Source organism: Corvus hawaiiensis, chromosome 4 (assembly GCF_020740725.1).
Source record: "Corvus hawaiiensis isolate bCorHaw1 chromosome 4, bCorHaw1.pri.cur, whole genome shotgun sequence".
Taxonomy (NCBI): domain Eukaryota; kingdom Metazoa; phylum Chordata; class Aves; order Passeriformes; family Corvidae; genus Corvus; species Corvus hawaiiensis.
Genome location: NC_063216.1, coordinates 46,360,852 through 46,388,757, shown reverse-complemented (window position 1 = coordinate 46,388,757; position 27,906 = coordinate 46,360,852). Strand labels below are relative to the sequence as shown.

The 27,906-nt window shown below is 41.2% G+C and overlaps 1 protein-coding gene across 3 annotated transcripts in view; it reads left to right on the top strand.

Moving 5' to 3' along the window:
* RASSF3 (Ras association domain family member 3) overlaps positions 1-27,906 on the top strand; it is a 77,291-nt gene that overhangs the window by 34,796 nt on the left and 14,589 nt on the right. The window contains exon 1 of one of the 3 annotated variants that reach the window (XM_048301505.1): positions 2,161-2,184. The exons of the other annotated variants lie outside the window; for them this stretch is intronic. Coding sequence (XP_048157462.1) covers positions 2,176-2,184 — 9 coding nt within the window. The 5' untranslated portion in view covers positions 2,161-2,175. Of the gene's footprint in view, positions 1-2,160; positions 2,185-27,906 lie in introns of those variants that run through there. 3 annotated transcript variants of the gene reach the window in all.

The window sequence follows — 27,906 nt, the reverse complement described above, 5'->3', positions numbered from 1 at the left end:
TCCCAGTCATGGGCAAGAGTGGTTAATAAAGTTATATCACAGGTTTTGTTTTATGGCTGCAGTTTGTGGGTTTGTCTATGCTGACAGCTGCTTTTGAACTGATTACGTGTTCACATGGTGGGAAGCTTATCTCAGGATGGGGGAACATGACTGTTTATATTGTGCTAAAAGGTTGATATGTGAAGTGAAACATCAAAGCAGTTTCACATGCTCTGAACTTTAAAACTCACAGTTAATTTAATTAAAAAATAATTAAAGGCACATCTTTCCCCACCCCTGAATGCAGACCCCAAATATTCTTCAAAGCATATTTGATTTTAATGATTTGGTGATTTCCTCCCTGAGGCTTTTTTTAACTTGCCACCGACATACAAAGATGTAGCTTTGAGTTGCAATGATAATAGACTATTAGTGCAGTAGGTGTTTGCCTCCTAAGACAGTACAGTGACATGTTCTGTGGAAATAGCCTAGTATTAAAAAAAAAAAAAAAAAATCAACCTAGCGGTTTTTCCTCTAGCAGCCAAAGTTCATGATACACTTCTTTTTTAGTGATTTATAGTTTAAACTAGCTCCTGAAGCAGCTTGGTGAAGTGCATGGTATGGAATGCTGGCATGCTACCCTTGCTTTTTCACTTTTTTCTTTTGTCTCCTCTCCTCCCCCTTGAATTCTAATGAAGGGTCCTGTTTTAAAATGAGTTAGATTTTAAATCAGCCTTTATGGCCAATGCTGGAAAAATCATGTATTATGTAATACAGATTTACTGCACTAAGTAGTTGTGAAGATGTTATGTGGAGGATATAGGATGGGAGCTCCATGCTACTTGTCTGGATTTAACAAGTAGTAAACTATATGTTTTCATCTTCAGAGATCTATCTGGAAGATAGAGTGGAAAAAAACCCTTTCAGAAGATATTTCACATTGGGTAGTGATTGTGTCAGAAACAAAAGGCAGCAGAGAGGAGTATTTTTTATTATAAGGATTGGTATTTTATGCTGTGGGTATGGGCATTACAGTGTGCTTAGGGCAGTCATTAGAAATGTGGTGCCATTCCCTGGATGTGGGAAGGAGCTGCGCTTTTTAGGTACTTGCAGAGGTCCTGAGTAATGTGCTCTGGGAGACCCTGCTTGAGTGGGGAGGTTGGACTAGATAATCTCCAGTGGTCCCTTCCAACCTTACCATTCCATGATTCTTCCCTGTCCCCTTGCTATGTGCTTCCATATGGACCTCAATACTGCCCTTCCATAGAATCCAACCTTTGTTCTGACTGTACCCAACAGACAAGTGAAAAAGTCTAAAATATGGTGGGGATGCCATGCTGAAACTGACCTGGAATTGGATCCCCTTCTCTTTCAGATGTGTAACACCAGAACATAACTTTCCTGGGCAGTGCTTGCTCTGTTCCCTCTTTGTTGTTCTCGTGGTTTCTGTGCAGGTCCATGGCTGCATGCACAGAAGGAGATCTTCTAACCTGCAATAGTAATTGGGTTGCTAATCCATACAGGTTATCCATAAATAGTTCACAACTTCACCATACTTCACTTTTGGTGAAGCAGATGTTTGCAAAACATTTTGGTGAAACCATGATAAACTAAATGTCAAACGTAAATTGTTTTAAGATCTAAAAAGTCAAAACACAGGCCTAGTGCAACTTACAGCACTGGTTCTGTTTGGGTGTTTTGTAGAAGGGTGGCAAGTACAGCCAGGTTTCCAGTTTCCTAGATTTATCCTGTGACGCAAGGGGAACAAGTGATGTCTCACAAGGTAGAACAGAAAGGGATCATCACAAAGCTGTTCATCCTACCTCCCTTGGTCATGCCCTGTCATCTCAGCCATACACCTACAAGGTGGGTGCCACAGGTTGAAGGCTGTTTCAGTGTGGCTGCCATCACTTGAGCACACGGTGTGGTTCCACTGAAGCTTCAGTTTAAGCTAATAAAGGTGGGTTTTTTTCAGATGCCTTCCTTGAATCAGATCTCTCTGTGATTGCAAGAGGAACAGCTCTGGTGCTGGAGCAGATGGAGGAGGAATGTGCAGATGAGGAAACTGACTGAGAGGGTGGGACCTCAAGAGGCTGGGCTTAGTTTGTGGAGTTGTGCTTTGGGAGAGAAAGCCTGAGCTGATGGTGCAGTGGAGATGCCTTAGAGTGTTTGGACAGATTTCTTAACTGGATAGACATGATACAGGTAGGCAGAAGGTTGAGAAGTCTGGGCTTTTTGGTTTTGTGTGGTTTTGGTTTGGCCTTTATTTTGTTGTTTGTTTTTATTCTTTTAATGAATAATGGTTCTGAGAGAAAGCAGTAGAACTTCTTGAATGGAAAATATGGTTTATGCTTTGGTATCTGACAGCAAGTAGTGCAGCAAATAGGATTGCAATGTAAACCTTGGATTTACTTGCACGTTCTTGATTTTCAAAATACATGCATTTGTGTATTTCTAGCTCTTTGTATTTTCTGTGGCTTTAGAATCCTCCCTTAATTGTTCCCTGTAACAGGTTTAACAGGCCAGCTCATCCATTTAGAGAATAAAGTTAAGGGCACTATTTTGAACATATTGAAATGTATTTTAAATGTTATGCCATACCAAAAGGTAACTGCACTCTTTCCTGTGCCTTGACTAGCTTCAGTCTCCAGCTGTTATAAGATTTTTCCGCTGCAAGCGTGAGCCTGTTAATGGAAATCAGGTGTCTTTTGCTTGTTGCCTTGCTTGCCAGTTTTGAGGGAAGGGGTTTATTAATCTGTTTGACAAATGTATCATCAGTATCTATTTTCATAATGCCACTTAATAAAAAGTTTCACAGCTGAAACTATCTGCCTGTGGTAATGGTTGCTGTAATCGACCTTTTGCCATGATTTTGTTTCGTTGTTTTGGGCTTTGCTGGTTATAGCATGAACAGTTACTGCTGTTTTCACAAGTGTAAATATGGGCAGCTTTTTGGACATAGCTGTTTGAGAGGAAGAAAGTTTCTTTCGCTGGATGGAAGACAAAAATGCAGGTGAAGAAGCCACAAGAAGGGAAGGAGGCAGCTGCTCTCGGCAGGAGGTCTTGCTCTGCCGGTGGACCACTGGAAGAAGAGAAGGCAGGCCTGTGCACTGCTTCTGCCTTTCTTTAATCACAGAATGGGGACATTTGATCATCCTTGACTTCTGACTGTTTAATAATTTAATTTGCTTGTTTTAGAAGGAGGAAAAATCACCTGATTAGCTTCTGGACAAACTGGAAGGCCACATCATGATTTTTTTTTTCTCTTTTTTTTCTTTTTCTTTTTTCTTCTCTCCCACAAGACTGATGATAACAAGTAGGACAGAATTCAGATGAGTAAGGCACTAGTGTTGTCAGGATCATGGTAAATAGCAGAGCTATGTATGCTATTAATGTAAGAAAACTGTGAAGTTTAAAAATACGTAAAATGATACCTCATTACATGGGAGATTAGATCTATTTTTTTACCTTGGTTGTTTTTATTGTATTAGACACTAGATGTTCCCTCCCTTCCTTGTTCTCTTAGATCTTTCCCTTACAAATGTGTGAATCTGCTTCAGGTACTTTGTTAAAACAAACAAGAAACAAGTATGGACAGCTACCCGCAGACTGGGGAGCAGAAGGACCAAAACCTGACTGATATTGCCAAGACCTGAAAGCATTTGATGCTTCTTTGGAGGCAATCTCATTTTGTAATAGTCTCTGAACTCGGCCCTTAGATGAATACAGTATACTGGGACGCTGAGAAATCTGTGTACTTAGATTTGTGCATAATGAGTTTTGGTCTGCCAATTAGTAGTGTTTTTTAGGAAGTAATTGCTAAGTCTGTTTTGTTTTATTCTATTGAGAGCTGAAAAAGGAAGCCATTGGAGTCGAACAGCATGTGTGTGTCTAGCCCTCAGGAGACATGGAGTGTCCTAGTCAGGGTGAGGAGACCAGGTGACAGTGCATGGCCTCTGTCTCTTCCTTCCCTGGCTCAAAGGTTCTCTGTGTGTAGCACCTATGTGAGGCATTAGATCTCCTCTGAGCAAAGGGCTGATGTGAGCAGGTATAAGAACCCGTGTGAGTGCTCCAGCTCACCGGTGTGATGGAGTCTCTGCTCCCAGCGGGCTCTTCCCTCATGTCAGTGCTGTGTGCTGGCTTTGATGCGGGGTTCCTGCAGTGGCCTTGGGGAAAAGGCCCTTCTGCTCTCCAGAGACCTCTGCCATCACCTGGGTACAGGATAAGGCATCTGGGTGACCAAGCTGCCTGGAAAGAAAGGGAGGGCTCTGGGTCAGCTTCTGTGCAGGTGAAGGATGCTGGAATAGGGAGGATGCTGGGCTGTGAGCCCTGTAGTTTGAGTATTTAATTCATTCCAGTTAGCAGTGCAGGAAGCTGGATAGCCAGCATGCTGGGCCCCTTATCCGAAGAGAGAGGAGTCCAGAGAGCTGAACGGCAAGGAGGATGTCTCAGGGAGCTTCTGCTGGCAACTGGAGCGGAGGTTTGCCCACATGCTGGGTGCTGTGGGTGACCTCAGTGGAGCTGGTGGCCAGGTGGAGGTGGTGGTCTGTATTGCAGCAGTGCAGGTGTTGGGTTGGTGGATGCTCTGAAGATGGTGACCCGATCTGAAAGGAATGATGAGTCTAGTCTGTGCTATACAAAGAGTGATGTTTATGATAGCAGCTTATGTATGAGGAAAGGTGTGCAGGGTGTTTTTGACATCTTTTCTTCCAGTGACTGTTTTGTTGTTTGTCAGGACTGGCTGAACTAGCTTTATGCTGATACCATCAACTTAACTTTTGTGTGTTCTTTTAAACCTCTTCCTTGGTGGCTGTGATACCTGAAGAGGTCATAAAACAATACCTGGCTGGATACAAATGCTTTTCAGATGATTTTTATCACTACCACTTACCAGACATCTCTTAAGCAAGCCTATTTATAAGCATTGGTTTGTTGGGTAATTATTAACTGTAAATCCCTCCTGTTTGCTGCTTGGAGGCTTGAGGATAGTTGCTGATAGTAGATAGGTGGTTAAATATCCATGCAGAAGTCCAGCAACCACAGCCTAATACTAGTCCATTGACTTCCTTTGCAGTATTAGGTGGATATACTTAAGAGTTTGGATGTAGTTTAAAAGTGAAAGTCCTTTTGTCAGAGTGTAACTGTGCTGGAAATCTAACTGACTTTCTCCAACAGCCTTCAGGATGCTTTGGCTGTACTTCAGAGAACTTGTTTGGAAGTAAATGTAGAAAGCATCATTTTTTTCTCTTGAGTTAACACAACAAATAAATGAAGTATACAGTAAATATAACAGTATTTAAAATTTGAGTGTTGACAGACAGTGAAAGTGAGTGAGAGGCTGAAATTTGTAAAGTTGCTGTCCACTAATTGCACTTTTGTATCGCATGTTTGCCAGTAAAAAGAAAAAAGTGCATCATTTAGTTTTTGGCTAGAGAGGCAAACGCAGACCAGTTGCGTGGAAGTGTTTGCTCTGGCACCCTTCATTGCTTAAGAGAGTCTTTGCTTATGACTTGAATTCTGGGAAAGTATCCAAGCCCTATGCAGGCTGAAGTGCTTATCTCTTGAGTGTTTTCTTTTCTTTTGCACAACAGAATACACAGACCTGCTTAGCAAATGCAGACCTACTTAGCAAATGCCCATGCAATTACAGCTCTGTGTCCCATTTCAAATTCTCCTCCTGCCCTGCCAAGGCTATGCATTTAAAGGTCTTGTTCTTCAGTTCCAGTTTGTTCTTTTCCCTTGAACCTTGATAGTGTCTCTTTTTTCCCTCTTAGTTTGAAAATTTTCTTAGTTAATCTTATGGCTTATTTTCAAGGTGACCTGTCATCTTACATTCATCTCTGGAGGAAAAATTAATTTTGCGAGCAAACCAAGTTGTCTTCTGTTTTTATTTGAATAGTTGCACAATTAACATGAGTGCATGAAGAATCTTTGCTTTTGCATCCATGTTACTGATGTCAGTTACTGAGGCTGCTATGAGAGTGGTGTTTGTGAAACTCTTGAACTCCTTTTTCATTGCTGTGGGAGAGTCATGTTGGCATAAAAGATCTGTGGTGTTCATGCAGAGCCCCTGGCTGGTGCCTGGGGTGGCTGAAAGCTCTTTGTGCATGGCACAAGTAGAAACATGAGTGGCAGAATTACGAGTGGGTTTGTGCTGTCTCTCAATGTAGTACGTAGCTGTTTCAAAATCAGTTGTTGCTGTGGAGGAGGTATAGCTTAACACAAAACCTTTTCTGACTTGCTGCTTGTGGTAGGATCTCAAAACTGTCCTGGCTACTTTTTAGCTAATTTTTAGCTCTGTTTCCTGCAGGAGCGACGCTTCCATTCCCTCTCTTAAGCTTAAATAATGTGTTGACTAGAGCTCACAAAGGTCTGGAAGCAAGCAGGTATTGAAGGTTCTACCAATCTTTAGCTAAGCTCTAAGAAGGATTTGCAGAGGAACAAACCCTGCTGGTGCTCCAGCCAGAAGGTCAGCAAATGCCATTTGAGACATCAGGACAACAGCTCAAAAGACAAGTTGTACAATTCATACAAGAGAACAACTTGAAACACAACTTGCCTCTTTGGAGGCATCCATGTGGAAGTGTCATGTAGTTTAGTTCACAAGTAGGTTGTATGCAAGATCAAGGCAAATGGGCCTTTATTAGTTCCTTTGCATGCAAACCACTTGGGGGTTTCTTGTTGCCTTTCCAGAGGCTACTGGAAGAATTTTCAGTATTGAGTGGAGCTGATGCTGTCCCTGACCTTGGGTCATTTGAATCAGAAAATGTTTTTAGAACAGCCTTGCTTTTTTAGAACAAAGGAGGACTGGGAAGTTTTGAAAAGTTGGATAAATAACAGTGTGTTTTTATGGCCTGTAGCAGCCTGGACTCTTCATGGCAGGGAGTATAGCAGGAGCTTTGTTCCGCATTTCTGTCTTGGCTCTCCCTCTGGCATTGGTGGCACTCTCTGAGTTGCTCAGTGTAGGGAAGGGGAAATGGGTTGTGTCCACTTCTGCTGACTGTGGCTGTGTTGTCAGTTCTGTGTGTTTATCTAGAGAATAGTCAACATCTTAAGTGTGTTTACTCTCTTACACAGTGTTTGGCATAGTTCAGTTTGCCCTAGACAGTCCAGGGGCTGCCGAGTTAGAGAAGGCAATCTGCTTTTGTCTCATAACAGTGGAGAGCTGTGAATGCTCCAGTAAAGGAGACTTTGTATTACCTTTTCCCTGGACTTTTGTGTATGTACTGCAGTACAGAGGTTATCCCATTATCCCCTTTCCCTTTGGAGTTGTGGATACTTGAGCATCCTTCCCATCCCCCAGTTCTGCCTTTCAGTGCTTCCTCTTCTGGAATAAAGTGCTGCAGGACTTCCTTCAAAGGGCTTTTTTAGCTGGGAAGCTCCTGAGGTAGCTGTGCTCAGCAGCGGGCCTGTTCAGGATTCTGGCAGGATTATGAATGCGTGCTTTCCCCTAACCGTTCTTATCATGAGACACAGATAAAAATGGACAGATGCATCTTTAATGCATTTATAAGCCTCAGTGGATTTGGCTTTCTTTTAAAGCAGGCATCTGGCTTTGCATTTTGTACTTTGTTTTCCCTTGGTTACTTGAAAATCCCTGTGTGGTCCATCCTGACTCTCACCTTTTGCAGATATTTATTGGAGATGATTTCCAATGATGAATGGGATTTAGGAATGTTTTTTATAAGTGATGTGGCTTATTTCTGCAGAACTAATATTCTGGAACAGCTTAAATCTGTCATTGGTACACTAAACAACCCAAGATAACTTTTGTGGAAAATCTACTTCTAGATCCATTCTGCGTTATATGGCAGAGACTGAAGGGCTCTTCAACAGTCTAGTTCCCTCCAGATGAGGCAAACACTGGAAAATCTTTTATTAGGAAAAGCAGATCAAATATGTCTTCATACTGATCACATCTGTGTTTTTTAGAATAAAGCAAAGGGAATGGCATGTTTTGGTCTTTGCAATTCTCTGACCTGAATAAGTTTGTTTGTGGTGTTCTGGGTTTGTGTTTTTTTTCCTTAACCAACAGTTGATGTAAGAGGGACAGGGTTGAGAACTTCGTGGTTTCTAAGCAAAACATTCTTCCATTTGATACAATCTTTTGTATTTTGAAAACGGGAAAAAAAAGTTTTCATTTTACAGTTCATGTAGGACATAGGATTTAGTCATACATGATAGGCACTATATGTCGTTATTGTAAGCAGCTGATTACATGTCTTAGATGGAACATGCAAATGACTCTGGCCTTAGCAGCAAGTTGATAGGAAGCATGTTAAATTCTTACCTTACTCTTAATTGTACTCTGGGATGTCAAACTGATAGGCTGTTGAGGAAAGCTGGAATATTTGTAGTTTTAGTAAAAATACCTTAAAGCAGGAAAATAGTTTTGAATAACAGATTATTCAGGTTTGTCATCTGAAGGCTAAATTTCAGTGTCTTTTGGATGTCTGCCTTTTATAGAGATGCTTCCTTTCCCCCTGAGGATGTCTTGCTTCCTTGCCTCATCTCAGTAGCTGCATAACATGACTTTCATGCTTTGAAGAAAGATGGTTCATTCTGCAGGGTGGATTATAAGCAAGTGATTTATAAGGAAATCATGAAGCACAGTAGGAAACTTTTTAAACATTAAGTCTGATTAGAAGTATTAATAAAGGAAACAGTTCTTCATAATGCAGAAGTGATGCCTAAGGAAGGACAGCGTGACATTTACAGTTCTGTAATTTTAAAATGGTTTCTGGATAAACTTTTCCCATTATTTGTTTCCAGTAGCCATTGTTTTTATTAATAGTCAACTACTGGACATGAGAGATTTGCATTTACGTTAATTAAATGTATATCCTTCTAAGTGAGTGTGAAGATTTTGGCATGCATGAAACTTATCTCAGTGACCCTTTAATATCATAAAGGGCACAATGATTTGCGTCATTCCAAGTAGCATTTTCCCATGCTAATTCTCTTCACTACAGGCCCTGACTCAAAATTTGAATGGTGCTTTATCTAATAAACCTCACAGCTGTGCCTTGCTTTAGAGCCGACAGTTCATTTGGGGTGCAGAGGAAATGTATCATCTGACTGAAGAACTGTTACAGTCTAGAGTGGGCAAAACCACACAGGCTTGACTCTGCTCTGGCACAGAGGTAACCTGTGAGGTCCATTAGCTCCCAGTGGAAAAAAATTCGGCTGGGGATGGGGGCTTGCCGAGTTTAAAGGCACACTGTGAATTTCTAAGGCTGGCTGTTTGCTTAGGTGTGCCTAATGGCTCTGGCATCAATATTACAATTCCTTCTACAGTTTTTTGCTTGCAGTTCTGGAAAAGACTGTCCATGCACAGGGGCTGTTGCAGTCAATGTACTCTTCCATTATTATTTGGGCTCTTGGGCTGTTTCCTGTTGATGAGGCAAGCATCTGCAGTCTTGGTGTCATACTTTCCTACTAGATCTGCTCTTTAAGGCCTTCAATCTCACCAAAATGAAGAATAAAATAAAAATAGGTAGAAAGAAAATTTGCATGTGTAGTTAATTTGATGCACTTTTTCAAATAGCTTCACTGGTCGTAAACAAATCTTCTTTCAAAACCCATGTTAATACTCCTGAAGTCTGGGTTTCTTCTAGATCTGATGGGTCCAGAGCCTTAGATTTGAACTTGTACATACTGAGTTTTTGCCTACACTATTTACTCAGGCTGCATTTTGAACACTTCTCCAGTGGGGGAGGGGAGACTCTTTTATGAGTAAGGCAATGTAAAGGATTCCAACAAAGACTAGGGCATGTTATCTCGAGGTTTGCATAGAAATGCCTTTAATTTCTTGCATTTAAGAAGCAACCAACCCAAACCCTAGGAAACTTGTTAATAGAGCATCTGGCATGCATGGTGTGAGTGAGTCAGGAAGTTGTTGACTGAGTAGAGCAGCTTGAAGCTCCTGGAGAAAAATCTTAAGGTACTCTGTGTATTGCCTCCTGTACTGCATTCACCTTGTTTTGCTAGCTTAGTTCTTCTGGAGTTAGTTTCCTGACACAGCAGTGAGCTGAGTTTCACTCACCAAGGGTTTGTTGGAAATGCTGAGAGCCAGGGAAGGAGGTGAGACCCCACAGCTGTTAGGGAAGGGAAGTACTCCATTTGTCCTTGAGAGCAGCAAGTTGCTGGGTTGTGTCACACCTAGGAAAACCTAACACTCATGTTTGACCAAGTCTGGGTGATAATGCTGTGGTGTTTGCTCCCTAGAGCAAATAAAAGCTATTAGGACTATTGTGCGACATGAATTGATGGCTGCGTTGCCCAGTTTAACGTGTGCTCCGTCTGTCCCTTGCTTAAGCTGATACAGCCTTTGGTGGGGCTGTAGTGTGTGAGATCGGAGAATTCCAGTTCCATGACTCATCTAGGAAAAAAGACGGAGTGAGGCTGTTTGAGTACAGTGTGCCAGCAGAAAAGAATCTATCTCTGTTTGGAGCTTTAACCTTGCCAGTCAAGATGCCTGGGATGTGAGAAGGCTGACTGGCGTGTGGAGAGTTTTGCAGTGCACAGACAAAGAGCCACTGCACTGTGGCTCTTTGCAGTGACGTGTGCTGCAGGGGTGCCTTGGTGTTTGAGGAGGAGCCAGTTGAGGTTCAGCAGAATTTATGGACAGTAGCTTGGTACTAGCTGTGTCAGAACACAGGGAGCTTGCGTGGGGGTTTTCTGCATCATACCATTCACTTGTGAAGGGTGCTTGTGCTTGCCTCTCTTCTAATTATTCTCCCAGCTCCCCACAGCAGATGATTGACTAGACAATGATGGTTTTTTAAAATAAATGCCTTTCTTTGATGGTGATTTAAAGTGACAGACTACACCATGAAGTGCCACCTACTGCTCATAAGTCTTGAGCATTAAGAAAATACATGGTAGCTACAATTCTAAGTTACTTGCTGTTGGGAAATCTAAAACTGGATGCACAGGCTTCAAGTCTGAAGATGTTATCTGTCTTGTGGAGAGATCTAATAAAGAGTGTCTTTTTTCCAGAACTACCTTTCATTGTTAGTCTGAATTAATATTATAGTGCATAACTAATAGGTTCTTTGATGCATTTTGTCATCTCATAAACAAGTCTTGTAAGTGCTCTCCATCTTTTCTCTTGGTTAGAGGACACTTCCTTCAGCTTTGTTAAATTGGCAATAGATGATGTGTCAAAAGTGGCAGAAAAATTTATCTTTTTTATTTTAAAGCAAAAAAAATTTAGGTAAAGCTACCATGTAATCTTTTCCTATATTCATATCTCACTTTTGCTGCTGCAAATGGAAGCTAATTTTTGTTGAAGTCTAACCATTTATTGCTTAGTACTTAGAAAACACTTAGGCAGGTAAACTGCTCTATTCAGAAGTAATTTGTAAATGTACTGAATCTGTCTGCCAAAGCTTAAATGCCTTTTGAGAAAAACCAAATATGCAGTGATATCAAGCTTGCAGCAAGTGATGAGGGATGTTTTGTTTTCTGTGTTATTGCAGACATACCATAGTATTAAATGTAAAGACAAGACTAATCATTAATTTTTAAATTCATAGTTCTTTTGGACTTTATTGTGCAAATAAGTTTTGTTGTTACTGGTTTGATTGCTATGGAAAGAATTAAAGGACTTTTTTCTTTAATGCAACTGACAGCTCTTTGCCCTACACCTTCAGAATACTTGATGATGACTGCAAACACTTGACACCTTTGAAAATCAGACTTCAAACTCTTGAAGTTTGGAAAAACCTTTCAATCTCCTGACCTGTTAAATGTGATACTGAAATGAAAGGTAGTTTGGAAAAAGACTCGAGGTCTGTAAGCCTCAAATTTGGCACTACATTTAGCTTACTTTTACATAAACACTTCCTAAAATGGCTTAGCTGTTGTGACAGGTACTTTTACAGAAAAAAACCCCAGGACTTGACAATGGTGCTTCCCTAGAAGTTTGCTTTACATGTAGCAATAGGAGCAACCTTGCCTTTTGACTTAGGCTTTAATATGAATTTAGTCAGTGACACCCAGCACCTTCCTCCCAGACATGCAGTGGGTGCAGCGATGGCTGCCTCCTGATACATGAGAACATTTGGTGCATTAAAGTGCACATCTGTAGGAAAAGAACTGTCTTTCCCTTTCCTTTTTAACATGCGTTTTAAATCCCTTTAACTTTTTTAACTGTTGAAAAGTAAAGTGCTGCTTCCTTTTTCCTTGGCGTTCACAGTGAGTAGAGACAGGCTGATCTTAATTATTAGTTAGCAGCAACCAACATTGCTCCTCTTTTTGGTACCTCTAGATCACCAAACTGCACTGCTTCCATTGCTTTTTCTTACTTACTTTATTGTATGACCAAGGAAGCTATACTACTTAACTCACAAATCTGCTGACTAGTTGCAGTTGGCTCCTTATCTCCACTTCCTTTTTTGCTTGCTATGTAGTGTGAATAGTATCCTTAGGGAAAGGAGGAATTAAAGTGATGTTTGTGCAGGCCAGGCTGCTATAGCTTACCTTCATCTGTGCCCTCTGAGAGTGGCCCAGGAAAGGCAGGAAGACAGCACCTGCTGCAGGGAGATCAAATCACGTTTGTTGTACTAAACCAGATGTAGGGTAAACTGTAAACCAAGGCTGAGCCTTCCTGGGCGTGGTATTGACTTCTGGAAAGCTGGAAGTCAGAAGTGTAGCAGTCTGTTTCCTGGCCTTCTAAAGCAAATCCTTAATCAGAACTGAGGAGAAGTATCTGTATGTCCTGGACTATTGAACATTTATACTGGGATTCAATATAAATGGCTTCCCAACTGCTTCTCCAAAGTGTTTCCTCCCTGGGCATGGAGGCTGTGGTGATGTGACCTTACTAGGACACAGTTTTGTTTGTCATGGTGAGCCATTGCCATGTCCAAAGAGCACCCTGGTTCTGAGGCGTTTGTGGTGCAGGGAAGTGCTCATGATGTAGGAACAGTGACTGTGTTTGCCTTCCACTAGTGGTGTGCATCTGTTTTTGATTCCTCTTCCCCAACCCTACCTTAGCTGGTTTTTTTTGCTCCCTGTGATGACTTCTGCTTGCACATCTCCTGGGTGCAGCAGGATTCCCTTTTCCACCATGGTTTGGGTACTCACTCCTATGTCTTTTCCAGGCTGTTATACTGACTCAGCCTGGGTTGGGTGGGTGTCTGCAGCTCAAGCCTTTAATCTCCTCCCTGCTCTACTACTTACTTTTCTTTGATCTCTCCTAGAGCCATTTCTTTCCTTTGTCAGATACCACAGCTACTAACCTACTCTCCATGCAGGTACTTAGAGCCCTCAGTATTTACTCTCTGTAGCTGTTTCCTTCCCCAAATGCCAATGTTTGTTTTAATCTCAATGGGATAGGTCAGATGATCATCTGCACTTTCTTCCTAACCCACTCTAGTTTGGTATAACTATCTAATTTACATTTATCAAGTCTGTGCCTTTCAGAAGGTCTGTGTAGGAGGCCACTGTGTTTTTTCAACCAGATGAATTTGCCGGAGCCCGCACCCATAGTGTCAGTGCAGCCGCATCACAGGTTGAGACACCCACACTTGGGCTTCCCCAGGTGTGCTCAGAGCAGGTGGGCGCTGAGCCAGTTTCTCTGTGGGTGGCTGTGAGCTGTCCTTCCGAGGTTTGCTGGCAAAAACAAGATGGGACATGAGAAGCCTTTCATGCAGGGAGGCTGTCAAAGGGACTTCCACTCCCTTCCTGCCGCGGGAGTGGAGGGGTGTTCTGAATTCCTCATCCATTTCTTTCTGTAGCTGCCCTCACTGGGGTGGTTTTTAAGTTTACCCTGACCCCAGGCAGTATATATTGCCCTTCTGATCTGCTGGCAGCTGCTTGCAGCAGCCCTAACCTGATGTGTAGCCTGCTCTTTACTTCACAAAAAATTAATGTTCCATTATCTATCTCTCCATGCATGCCTCAGCCCAAGGGTTTTCTAACAGAAAGTTGTAACATCAGGGTAGTAGCAGAATTTACAAAGTGTTGAGAGAAACTCATTGACTTCAGGTAAAATGGAAGACACTTGTCTTTATCTTCTAATTCCCTGGGCTATAGCTGTGCTGTAGCTGTGTGTTGGTGCTACTCAGGGCAGAATTCTCTGAATCTTACAAGAGAGGCCAGTGTGAGGAGCAGCATTGCCTCAGGGGATTGTATGGTTTAAAATACACCCCTGCTATAAATGGAAACAGATGGTGGTGGGATTCTTTGAGGTGGATTTTTATTCAAACATGACTTTCAAACAGCTATCCTACCCCGCTCCCCACCACCCCCTCTGATCCCTTATCAGTGCAAATTTTTGGAAAAGGTGTGAAAATGAACACGGGAAGGTTGACTTTGGTTTTTGTTTTGCAGCTGCAAGGAAAACACTGTAGGACTTTTAGTGTCCTTTTTCAGTGGTGCCAGACATAGTTCTTTGTCCTCTACCAGTGCTACTCTGCATATTACTCAGATTAGGGACATGTAAGCAGGTGTGCAAGTGGAGTTGTACAGTCTCTCTGTGTATTTTTAATGCATACCATATTTGTTGAAGGGTTGCCTGGCACACTGGGTTTGGTCCCCCCGTACCCAGGAACATGGAAGCTGTTCTATTAGTTTCCAGCCGCTAATTTTTCATTTGCTTGGGGAGGGCATCCTGTTATGTTGACTTCCATACAGTATCTGATTACCCCATGAAATGTGAATGTGGTCTTGAACTCTTTACCAGATACCCTATCTGCTCACATTTTTCTTTATTATCCTTTTAAGTGGTTTTGTTGTTGTTCATGTTTTTTTTTTTAGTTTTATTTAATATCCTTTGCAGCAAGATAGATGGTAGTTCAACTGATTTTTCTTTTAGTTACTCTTTACTTGGTATCCCTACTTAGATTAGATCATACATATTATGGGTTTTACTTCCCAGGTTTTCTCTTATTTCTTTGTCTGCCTATATTCAGGTGGAAATGGAAACGGTGCCCTTTTTTGGTAGGTTTTTTTTTTCAATTTTGTCCTTTATAGCAGGCTGTTAATGCTTACTGCAATTGAAAGGCAGGTATTACAAAATAGGGGTCTCTGTCCTCAAAGACTGTAAACAGAGGGGGTATTTTTTTTTTTTTTCTTTTGCCCTGGCCAGATAGATTAGTTCTCATGTGCCTTAAGTGTGTAGGATTTGCAGATCACTCTTGACCTGTCAAAATGAAAGCCAGCTGTAAAAATTTGATATCTGTCTTGTGGGTTGAAACAAGAGCTGGGTTCTCTAAAGTTTGTCCTGCTGTTTGGAATGCCAGGCTTTCTTTGTGAGAATTGAAATTTCTGTGGCAGATTTTTTTTCCCCCTCAGTTGAGACCCTGAACAGCTACTCTCTGCAGTGTCTTCTGTATGTGTGGTGGGTTGCATACTTCCTCCAAGATGGGGCAGCAGAAAACTTGTACTCCTGCTTTTCATGTGGGCTTCAAATAGAGCTCTGAAATAAGCTGAGGGTGTTGTTAATACTAAAACACTGACTTCAGATTCAAGACTTGTGCTTGAAAGCTGCAAGCTGAACAAGTGAGAGAAGAGTGTTATGGTCTTGCTAAACTTGAGGTAGCTCCCATCTTGTCAGGTGGCTGGACAGTGCACTAACGTGCTGAGATACAACAGAGGAGAGCATTACTAACAAGGAGAAAGCAATTACTGTGTTTCGATTGGAAGCAGCAATGTAAGTGATAACTAAAATATCTAAAGCAAGAAAATGTTTCAAAGACCATTTGTACAAAGACCTAAATAAATTCTTCCCCAAGAGAGGAGCTCTTGAAAAAAGTCTTTTTTGTTACCTATGCTGCAGTCTATTTTAATAAGAAAGTAAGCAAGAAAACATGATTCCTTTTTGCAATATTTCATCTGTTCATGAGCTTATTTTTCCATGCAGGTTCAACTTCCACATCTTTTAGTTTATCATAAATCTTGTGAAAATAAATAGTTGTTTAGCAGAATTCTTGTCAAGGTATAAGTGTGTGTGTGTATATATATATGCATGCCAAGGGTTAGTATTATAAAGTTAAGTGTAACTGTTTCATTTGAAAACATGTCATTGTCCTTAAGTGTAAAGTCTTGTCATAGGCTTCATAGATACTTAATGAATCCTAGGTCTGTGGTACTCCAATTCTGGATTGTGCTTTCTAGGTAATAAAATAATTCTTTTATAAATGACCACATTAAAGTGTTTGTGTGTTTATTTTTAAAAACACTTGATAGCTAAGTTTGGAAAAGCCAGTGTTATTATTCCTGCTTGTCTCTCTGGGTTAAGTTAAAATTTTTAATTACATTATCATTTGCCAGCATCCCTCCCACATACTCTCTGCCTCATCAGCACACAGAATATATGCTGCTAATCTTGATGAGTCTTTCCCCTTCTCCTTATTGTGGAGTATGTGGCATAAGGCCATAAATTCCCTGTATGGTACTCAAAGCTTGCTTTAAAAGGAGAATTAATCATTTCAGCAGGGATTTTTTTTTTTTTACTATGATATTTCACAAATGTTTGTGAATGTGCCTTCCAATAATAACAACATATTAACAAGAACTTCTTCCCTTCTGCAAGTACACCACTGCTCATATTTCTGGCTTTACGTTAAAGTGTGTTTTGTGTTGTGGTTGAGTTGGGTGATCCCTAGCTGCTTCACCTTGGGCTCTGTGCATGCCTGACAGTCACCTTGGTTGGCCAGCCTCACTTTGGGACCTGCTGTTTCTCTCTTGTGCAGTGGTGATGATATTCCCATTTTATATGGAAGCTGAAACATAAGAAACGTGTGGATACCCATATGAGGTCAAAAGCAAGATCTGTCTAGAGCAGTGTCTGGCAATTGTTAATAGTACGTGCTGGGGAAGAGTAAGAAACGGGGCAATTATGAAGTGGTGTCCTGACAGAACACTCTTCTAGCCTCTTTGATTTGCAGGCTAGGTTGTTTTCTCCTGGGAGTTACCAAGGCTGCTTTTGCACCCATGTAAACTTGTAACATCCCCAGAGTCCTGTGACATGGAATTCCACAGATCCACTTGCAAAAAACACTCTGCCTTTCTATTTTTTTTAAGTCTGCCTCTTGTTGATGTTGTTGGAGTAGGATTCAGCTCTGGACTGAACACCCACGTGCAGGTGTGTGAATGCGAGTGTCTCACTGACAGTGTTGGCAGTACAGCTAAGAGCAATTCTGCTCACCACTAAGTCAGCCTGTGCTTTGGGACTCAGTTGCTTAAACCAGAGGTATCTAATGTTGTCTTGGGTACTGTTGGATGTGTATCCTGCCCTATCTCCTCCTGTTGCCACTTGCTAGGTTGCAGGCATCCAGCTAAACCTCTGACATATCTGCCAGCCCTGTGCAGGAATCTTGGATGTGCTAGGATTTCTCACATATGGCACTTGTGTTTATCTGGTGGAATTGGCTCCTCTGTCTTACTGCATCACCTGGCATAGGAACTGTTCAGGTGTTTTGATCAGATCAGTGTCTCGTGTCCTGTCCTGTCTCCCGCTTTGCTCCCTCCTCTGTGTAGTAAGAATTGTCCTCTGCTTCTGATCTGGTTAGATCTACAGCTGTGACAGACTTCTGCATGTATCTCACATTGCAGAGAACTTGTCCTGCTTGTGTTTGCTTTGCTTGCAGATGTGAATGTTCATGAGTCAGCAAATCCTAGTAACTATCAGGTCTCGAGTCAGCTCCCCTAAAAGTAGAGAACCTGCCATTAGCTATCATCTGTGGATATTTTTGTACTTTAAACTCCTTTTCAGGGCAGGGGTAGAACCTGTTCCTGCCAAGCCAAATTCACTTGAGAGGTTCCTCCCGCTGTTCCTTCCTTCTTTGCTGGGCTCCTTCCAGTATCTGTAGCAAGGGCTCTTACAGACCCAGCCTCACAGTTACAGTTGCTTGATGAAAATATTGCCACAGAACACCTAAAAAAGCCTGTGTTTGCAAGTGTGTGAGGAAAATAGTGCTACGTGTAGTGTGGAAAATAATATACTGATGGTAATCCATAAATGAATTAGTTTGTTCTGTAATTCTGTTTAGTTGTTGATGAGAACAAGTCTAACAATGCTGCTCAAAAAGATGGATGCATTTATTTAAGGAACAGGTGGACCTTGAATTGAGCAACGGTTCTGAAACAGTGCTCAATGCATGCATCTCTTTCAGCACATGGTCCTGACTTGCTGTGCCTATGGTAGCTTCCCCCACTGGTTCCCTATCATCCTCCTGGACTCCACAGCTTTCCCTTTGCAGTTGCAGCTGCTCCAGGGGCAGTCAGATGAATTTCTGTTGTGGACAAACACACAGTTTCCCTGCAGCTTCTCCCTCTGCTGCAATGGAGCTGTTTGGCTGGAGTTTTGAGAGAGAGGATAAATGTCTTCTTAATACATAATGTGAACCTTGGCTCAACCTTTCTAACATTAGTTGCAGTTGTGATCAACTGAAAAATGGCTGTTGCCATCTGTGCAATTTCAGTCAATACATGCTTGTGTGCCACAAAGGTAATGGTTTGTGTTCTTTTAAAAGAATATTTTTAAATTATTGTTGCAAATTTGACACTTGGATGCGTGCTGTATTTATCCTCTGAAAGCATTTTTAGTACCTTTCCCTAGCTTTATTTTCAGTGAAATGTACTTAAACCCATTACTTAGTGGTTGTGTTCAAGTTCATAGTAAAGCTTATAGCCTATGCTTGCTCAGTACTTCACTTCCAAAGGGCACACAATTAAAAACTCCTAGATTAAACCTCATCTTAAAACTACGTTGTGTATTCATGGCAAAATCTGGACTGGCTCTTCATTCCTGGTTTGAGTGCTGGAGTGAAAAATACGGACTTTTCCCATTATCCAGCTGCAGAGACAGTAAATTAGAGGCCTCCTAAGGGGCCAGGTGTCCCTTGGCAGCATTTTGATGTCTCTTGTTTCTTATAAGTAAGCTGGATATTGGGAGTTTCTAGGTCAGTCTGGGTATGGGGAGAGTTGCGTTCTGTTATTTAGAAATCTAAATGAGCATCGCTGTGCTCCTTTGGCTGCTCTTTCTTATGTTAATCTTTAGTTTTTAATTTTGTTCAACTGGATTTGTTCAGTGCTTTTTTACTTCAAAACTATGCAGTCACTTAAACAGCTTGAGTCAAGACAGCAAATATCAGCGAGGGTTTGGACAGAAACAGAGATCATGTTCTGCAAACAGCTGTTGTGGTGGAGGGTGGCGGTAGCCCTTTCAGTGGGAGTAGTCTTTGTAAACTAGAGCAGTCAGATCTGGAAGATCTTGCAATGTTACAAAAGTTAATGTGAGAATCAGTATTCCAGTGCCAGCATTCCTGATAACTTGGTATTTCAAAACATCCCATTTAATAGATGTATGGGACTCAGCGTAAACTGAAACACAAGAGTGCTGAGGTTATGGGTGCAGGGATAATGTTTCCTTGTTCTGTGTAAAGTTTAGAAAAGGTTTGCTAAGCCTACTGTTTACAACTGATTTGCAAAATATTCCCAGGAATGTACAGTTGTGCTGGCAAATTATTCTCTTAAACAGTAGTAGTTTGCAAAGAGATCCCAGAGGGAGTAGGAATGTAGTTATGACCAGTCCTAGTACACAGGAGCATGCATGTTTGATGCTCCCAGTTTGTGGGCAAGTCACTGCAAAGGGCTGGCAGTCCAGAGCCTACCAGCGGGGAGCCTCTCTTCACCCACTGGCCCTGTCACCAGCTATAGCAGTCAGTTGGTCATCTACCTATTATCTTTTATTAATTTATAAAAGACTCTGCTTCTGTGGTGAAAATTACTCTGTTTCCCTTTTTAGTGACAACACCTGAACTAGCTAAAACAAGAGCATGACCCTTGGTGATATTACCTCTGCTGGTTTACATGCATATGAATTCCCTTCAAAGCATTTTGAGATCAGGTTGGGCACAGGTGTTCTGGTGGGCAGGAAAAACAGGTAGTGGTGCCTGGTGGTCTCCCAAGATGTGCCAAGCAGGAGAGGAGGGGCAGTGGGGTTAGTTCTGTTGGAAAAAGTAGATTATTTCCAGCCCAGCTTCATCCTTTACGTCTTGGAGCATGGAGTTGTGTCTCTGGTGGCAGGAGGAGAACACAGTGCAGGGTCTGCACAGTGTCTGCCCCCCTGTTAGAAGATGTGGAGGGTACTTTGGAAAGCCTCATCCCAGAGCAGGCTTTTTGGCTATCCTGTGTATGGGCTGTGCGACCTAAACCACCACATGGTCTCAGTGGGAGGGTGGCTGGAAGCAGGTGTGCTTCATTTCTAGTATAATTATGTGGCCACGTAAAACTGCTAAGGAGTACAAAAGAGGAGAGCACACTCTCCTTATGTTAGCAGTAACATCAAGATGTTGCTGAGTTTTGATCACTCTTTCCTCAGGACAGAACTAGACTTCTGACTCACTAGAAAGGTGGTATTTCCTAGTCTGGTTAAGCCTATAAGATGTTTGCAAGTCTTGTTAATTTTTCAATGATGTAAATTAGTTAGATGTATGAGACTGAGAAATTGCAAACAAAATGCAGATTACTGAAGCAAAACTGGAAGGTGTGGTGGTACCTCAGGTTGTATACCCTGCAGCATTATCTTTTCTTAGGATTGCTTGCGTCCTTTGTAGTTTGCTTGTTTAGATTGCCTATGCTCTTTTTATGAAATGCTGAAAAGCTATGTCTGGCTTCTTCCCACTTTGCATCATAAAAATTATTTGATTAAAAGCATGTAGTAAGCTTCCTTTGTTCCTTGTTCCTCGTGTTTCTACGCTTTGATGTTGCCATGCCATTTTTTCTGAAAACATCTTTCCTTCGTGTGTGCGTATGTGGGCATCAGTGTGTCACCTAAGCCTGTGTAAGTAACTACACTGATTTTCGTTAATTTTTACTAATTAATAAATGAAGAATTCTGCTGATTTCATTAGGAATTCCTGATGAATGGTCCTAATAATCAAGGACTATGCCATTTGGAGAGAACTTCCTTATACTTGGGATGCCTTGTAGTTTTTGTGTAAAAGTGACACTTACTACTATGCTACTGTAACTTTCCACATTCATAATGTGGGTCAGAAGTGATTGTTTGGATGCTAAACGAATGCATTTAAAAAAACGGAATGCCTTCTCTGTACTGTTCTGTTGTCTGTAGTTTCCAGGTCTGCTCCTTGTGTTATAATATCATAGTGCTTGCTAGGATGCTGCATAGGGGAAACACCCATGTGTTCTTCTCCCCCTTCCTTACCCTGTGCAACCAGGCATTACAGAAGAACTTTTTATGTGAACCATCAATGTTTGTCGATATGAAAAGTTTTTGCTATCACATTATGCAAAGGTAGAAATTTGTCTGAATTTCAGTGTTCTGGAAAAATTGTCTGTACAGGTTTGGAACAGAAGAAATACCAAACCTTTAATTAATTACATGTTTGATTGAGGTGTAAAAGCTGAGGCCCTTCACATATGGCAATTAGAGAGGTCTTGTTAGCGGACTTGTATTATATATGCTCAGTGGAAGAGTGGATGTGAACTGACTGGTCTGATTACAGGACTAATGCTTTTGTGTGTGTCACAGGTTCCAGATACATTCTTAATTTTTCCAGCTCTCAAAAAGACTCCACTTTACTGTATAGTTTTAAGTGTGCATGTCTATATTTGTAAACTAAGAATGGCTCCTGTGATCTATAAACTTCTAATAAGATAATGGTATAACTTAGTAACTTAACAACTGTAAGTTTAAAGACATAGGCAAATGCTTTGTTTCCAGTTGGGTGATGGTTTTTTGGTTTGGTTTTTATTTTTTAACTTTTATTTTGATCTCCTTTTAAATTACCTGGTTGCATGCTTCATTTTATTGGCTAAAACCATGAGTTCTCAGTATTTTCTGTTAAAGTACAGGAAATGTTAACAAAATATTTCAGATACTTTTAATAAAAAGGCCATTGTGATTTTGCTTTGCAGAATTTGTTATTTGAGGAAATTTTGATTGTACTGGTTTCTTATCTGATGCTTGCCCATAAGGTGACCCATCCTTTTCAATGTGTTCTGTCTTCTGAGTGTTTTCTCAGAGGGTGTGATAGTACTGACTATCCTTATTCCCTCTAACAGGGATTTTTTTTAAAACAAAAAATTCTACTCTTCTGCTTCCACCTGAAATGCCTATCAGCTCTAGCAGATCTCATACCTTCAGAAGCTTCATAATTACATTTCCTGAAGCAGAAGTCAGGCTTAAGGAAAGGTGGAGTAGCAGCAGTGCTTCCTTGTGCCTGTAACATCCTGCCCATAAAAGCAGGGAAATAGCTGTTTGGAAAGGAAAAAAGAACAACTTTTTGAACTTTCTGTTGTAAAGTCAACACATTCTCCCATTTGCTGCTTAAGAACAAAGCATGTAATCATTTTCCCCCTTCTCTGGTTTCCTGGTGGCCATTCTCCAGCATGGCAAAATAACTTGTGTTTGGAGTCGGGCCATAGCACCAGGTTGTAAGCAAGCAAGCCCTGTTCTCCGGTGCAGCCTAATTGCTGTTCCCCTGACCTTTCCTCAGATGGAGAGTTTGTTTATCCAGCTTCTCCAGTGGGATATTCATTAACCATGTTCTGAAGTCTTCTGTTCACACCTTCCTGGAACGCCTACCAGTTGTGGCCTTCTACTCTGTTCTCTCTCCACTGTGTCCTGTCAGTATTGATCTAAATAGCACTGGTATCACCCTATTCTTTTGTTGATGTTACTAAAAAAATAAATGTCTGAGTGTAACAACTGTCCTGTAATTCTGATGTGATTCACTGCTACAGAATTGTCTGCCCAGATACAGAAATGGTGAATTGATGAGAAAGGAGCAGCATGCTCACATAAGCACTGGAGATGTTAGTGGTGTAAACTGTCTGCTGATACATGGCACCAGGCTAGCACAGTGTTTGGGTAAGTTGGGACCTGTGCCATGAGGTGTTTATTGCACTGTAGTTCTCTCTTGCTGCAGACTTGGTTAATGCTTTTTTATGTTATCTCTGGTCTTTTTTTTAACCTGTACAAAATTAAAACCCTGGCTTTCCTTTGCTAGTTCTTCTGTTTTCAGTTTGTTTATTTTGTTCTTTTTCACCTGTAAAAAGAAAAAAAAACTATTTAAGAAAGAAGCCTCCTGGATTTGTGGAAGTCACCTGCAGCCTTGTAGTGATTCTGTTAGTGGGTGAGGGCTGTGACAGCTGACACTGGTTTCTCAGACAGTGGTAGCACCTAACAGAGAACTGGGCATATGGCTAAAAGCAGTCATCTTTAAAATTGTCTCAGCATGAGAGGCACCTGAATTGATTTGTAAGAAGTTAATGTGTGTGTGTATTCTGGAAAACAAACTCATACTGAAACTGGGCAGCAAGTATATTTTTGCAAAAAGGGTTGAGACACAAGATGGTGGCAGTTTTCAATTTTTGTAATGGTAATAGTATGTTTTGTCTTTCTTTTTAGAGAATGTAGGAGTTTTGAAGACACTTGTGCTTTTGTCAGTCCCACTCTGCTTACAACTGAAGTGCTTGGTAGCCTTAAATGTGTGTGACTGATAAAATCCAGGTGGTAGAAAAACAAGAGATTGAAACCCCTCAGAAGCAGGTTATCATTACCATGCTCATGAGTTTATTCAAGGCATAATCTTACTGACTCGGTTGGTTGGTTTCCTCACAATGCAGCAATCTGAGGGTTGAGTACCATCTTACCGGTGTGGTCTTGAGGTCACTAGGACATGGGCTTTAGTGGGTGGTGCCATGGAGCTGGATGGCTAAGGTCCAGCAGCCACCTGCCTTTTACCAGTTTGTTCTCAGCTAAGCCGTGAATGCTCTACTGCATCCCTCATCTGCAAGATGAGAGAAGTAAGTTGAATCCAAGAATGGTTCAAGCCTTTTATTTTCTTTCTTACTGGAACAGCAGTCAAATCTGAGCTCTGAAGTCATGATAAGTTCAAACTGGAATTCCAGTCAAATTGAAGGAAGGTGGAGAAAGAACTGAAAAGTTCCAGTTTGCTGCAGCCTTGAGATAATCGCGTAAGGGGTTTTGGTTTTCATTTTTCAACATTTGACCTCTTAAGGCTGGAGATACAAAATAGAGGTAAAATCCTATCATTAAGGTCAGTTTAAGTTTACACTACAGTGGTACATGGTCGCCTACTTTGCCCCCATCCATTTTTCTTTCTTGAATTTTTGCAAGATTAGCTTAGGGAGTAGTAGGTAAAGCTGATGATTATATTATGCTGCTTTAGAAATGTCTTTTGGATACTATGTGATTTTTAATGTGGTAATATAAAGACTGTACAGAAGGGTACAGTCATTACAGTTTTAACTGTTAATGAAATGTGTCAGGTGATATAAATTTTCTGGAGTGTGAAAGAAGGAGGAAGTTTTTCATGCAGGCCAGACTGCAGGGGTGCGTCCTTTTGTCTGCACTGTGAAATATCTGATTTGGATGTCTCTTGGAAGAGACTGGTTTTTAATATTTCTGTGGAAGCTGTGTAGAGACTTAATTGCACAAATTGCAGTGAGACAAGTAGTGTGGTAAAAATACTTCCTATGGACTTACTTCATGAAAACTTAACTTGTTTTGAAGTAGAGCTACAGTCAGTGTGAACTTTATTAGGTTTTGGATGGGATTAGTTTTTAGCTCTGTTTGTTTTGTGTATGTGTGTGTATATATATATAGCAGCAGTTACATAAGTTGACTGTAAATGCATGTGATGGTTTTATCATGATCATATTTAACATACTAAGAAGATATTTTTTGCTACTTTAATTAGAGGTTGTGTATGAGCTTTTGAGGCCTTTCAAATGCAGACTTCATTTGAAAAATAGATAGCTGTACTTCCTTAATTTTGTGGGGGTTTGAGATGCATGTGTGGTAGAGGAGGGCATTTTTTCTTCAGAAAAGTTTCAAATATGAGTTCAGCACCAGGTTGATAGAGACAGTAACAGTGACTATTTGAATTTGCAGAACTTTATGTTCTTCAAACAAAGTACAACATCCTCCCCATGACCATGGAATTTCTTTGAGAAGGCCATTCATCTTTCTCAAGATTTTTTTCAGTGTTCTGGTCTGTGATAAGGGAAAACTGTCAGAGTTGTTCTATATCCAAAGAGCCAGTGTGTGATGTTTCCTAGATGAGAATTGTTAGTGTGCATTTTTGAGGTTTGTGTTTTTTATGTGGAACAAATCCAAACAAAAATGACTTGGTTGATGGGACTGTTGTGACCATGTGTAGGCTCACCATTTCTGTCTAACACCAGCCCTAAGGCTTGGCCTGATTATGAAGTTGTTGTCTTTTCTCGATACAAGCAGGTTTTGTCAGAAGGTTTTAAAAGTAATTTGGTGACACAATCTTAGAGCTACCCAGCCAAATCCAGGAAGGGAATGTTGCTCTAAAGATAAAATGGTGCTTGACACACTTGGCAAAAGCTGGCACATCAACCAGCTTCTGCTGAGACAAGGCCCACGACTGAGCTTGCTTCAGACTGGAAAGTGCTGGCAGTAAGCACGGGGAGAAGACTCTATGCCTTGGCCTGGCATGGTGCTTGCTTCCCCAGGAATGGCTGGGTGGTTTCCAATGTCAGTTTTAAAGTAAAATGTAGATAGTTGCATTTGAAGACCTGGGAGGCTGTCATTGTAAACCACCTCTTCCTACCTTGTGTTGGATGGAACATGTTGGATTCTTGCATTGCAGGGTCACATGCACCTGGTGTAATAACCTGGAGCCCTAATGTTACTTAGCTGTTTCATCTCTACTTGTGTTAGTACCCTGGGCTTCAGACCATACTTAACCTTCAAGATATACTAATTAGTTTTCAATACAGTATCTTTTATAAGCTCATTTCCTAATGGTCTTTTAAAAGCTTGACTTTGTTGTACAGGTCACAGGGGCTGGTAATCCATTTTAGTTCATTAAACACCTTATGTGCTTAAATAGCCAGCAGTTAAAACTCACACTTTCTGAAGAGGAGACCTGAAGGAAATGATTTGCTGTCTGTGATATTTCTTACATCTAGTTTTACTAAAATTTGCAAAACTGAAACGGCTGTTAAATGTTATTTAAATCACTTAATATATTTCTTTAAAAATATGTCATAGTATGGAGAGGGGAAAATGTACAAATCTGTGTAAAATCTGTTGTGTCTTTAGGGACAAAATCTAATGCTAAGCCTGAGTTGCTATTATTTGTACAGTTGGTTTTCACTTTAAACAGATGACAGATTTTTTGAAACTGGGTTGCATGCCAGTAGTTAAAGTACAACCATGTAGGGTACGACAGGGTTTGTAACTAGGGGTTTTCAGAGGTGAGGTCATGATGAACTTAAATGAAACTCAAGCAGCAATGTTAATGTCACCAACAAATATATTCCGTTTTCTAGCCTTACTTCCACAATGCCTGAATATGAACTGTGTTCATGTGGCCTCTGTTTGAAGGAAAATAATTTGTTAAAAGGAATAAAGGGAAGTTACAACTTTTGTTTTGTTTCTCTGCTACTTAAAAATATTCACCATATAAACATCTGAGTGTTTACATCAGAGGGGGCAGACAGGAGACATAATGTTTTACTTTGTCATTCATTGCTTTCATTAGCATGCCAAATCACATGGTGGTACTTGGGAAAAACTGAAAATAGTCAGAAAGTAACAAGTATTAACTGTAATGCCTGTACCTTGTAAAATTATGATAAAATTATAAAATGTGGTGTTGCATGGGGATTTCTTTAACCACTATGGAAGGGAGACCACATTGCATCATGGATAAAAGTAAAGATTTTTCATATACCTGTAGCATACAGATTGATAAGCAAAGAGCATCTAAGCTTTGGTGCACCTATGTCGCAAGTTCTGTCCTGGTCTGGTCCCCATATCCCATTTTTGTGCTTAGTCACCCTGCTGCAAAATGATTGAGAGGATGGAGCAACTACCTTAGGAAAGACTAAGGAGTTCAAGGCTTCTCACTTTGGAGAAAGAAAAAGAAGGTATGTGCGCCTGTGGCTTACAAAATCACAAAGGTGATACGTAAACTGAATGTGAAACTTGGGTTTACCAGCTCCTGCCATATTGGGATTACAGGGCACTCAATGTTTTTAACAGAAGTTATCTTCTGTCTTAGTAGTAAGATCAGCTTAAAGCAGATGGCAGTACCTCTTCACACTGCAGTCATGAATTTCTGGAACTTGCTGCCACAGGAGGTGTAGAGACAGGCGGTGTTGGCAGGTTCAGAAAGGGCTTATGTGCATGCAGAGGCACCAGGCCCATAAATGGACACTGAACAGACTCGGAAGGGAGGTGCCGTCTGAATTCCTGCTTCCACACTTGTGGATGCCAGCAGAGAGGCTGCAGAGATGGCTCACGTGCTTGCTTGAAATAGCCTTTGTTTTTGCTGCTGTCAAAGGCAGAATATGAGGCTGGATGCCCTGTACACCTGACCTGGGAGGGTGCCACTTCTCTTGCTCTGTCAGGAGTTTATGGTGTGGGCTGTTCTTGAACTCTCTCTGACTGTCAGGATAATTGTTCAAGACTCAGATCAGCCAAACCTGCTTAGAAAAACAAAATCTTTTCCTAAAAAAGAGACTGCTTCCTTGCCCTGTGTGCCACTGTGAGAACTGGATCTCCCTGAATGCAGAAAGCAAAAGGTATTACAAGAAGATAGATTATTTTGCCCATGTCCATCCTGTGAGAAAAATTCCCCTTTCCCTGACCCAGAAAGCAACCTCACCCTGTTCAGGAAGATGCAAACATTACAAGGTTCAGCTATGTGATAAGGTCAATGCCTGTAGGTACTTAGATGTTAATGTTTCCTCCTGGCCACCCTGCCCCTAGTTGGTCTTCTTCACACCTTTATGGCTACTGGTGTCTCTGACTGGCTGTGACGAGTGTCTCTACTTGGTGAGTCTCAGGGTTTCAGATGAAGGAAGAGCACGTATCCTGAGTTCAGGCTTGCCCCAGGATAGGAGAGATTGTTGTCACTTGGGAAGCTGCTCTGCTCTCAGAAG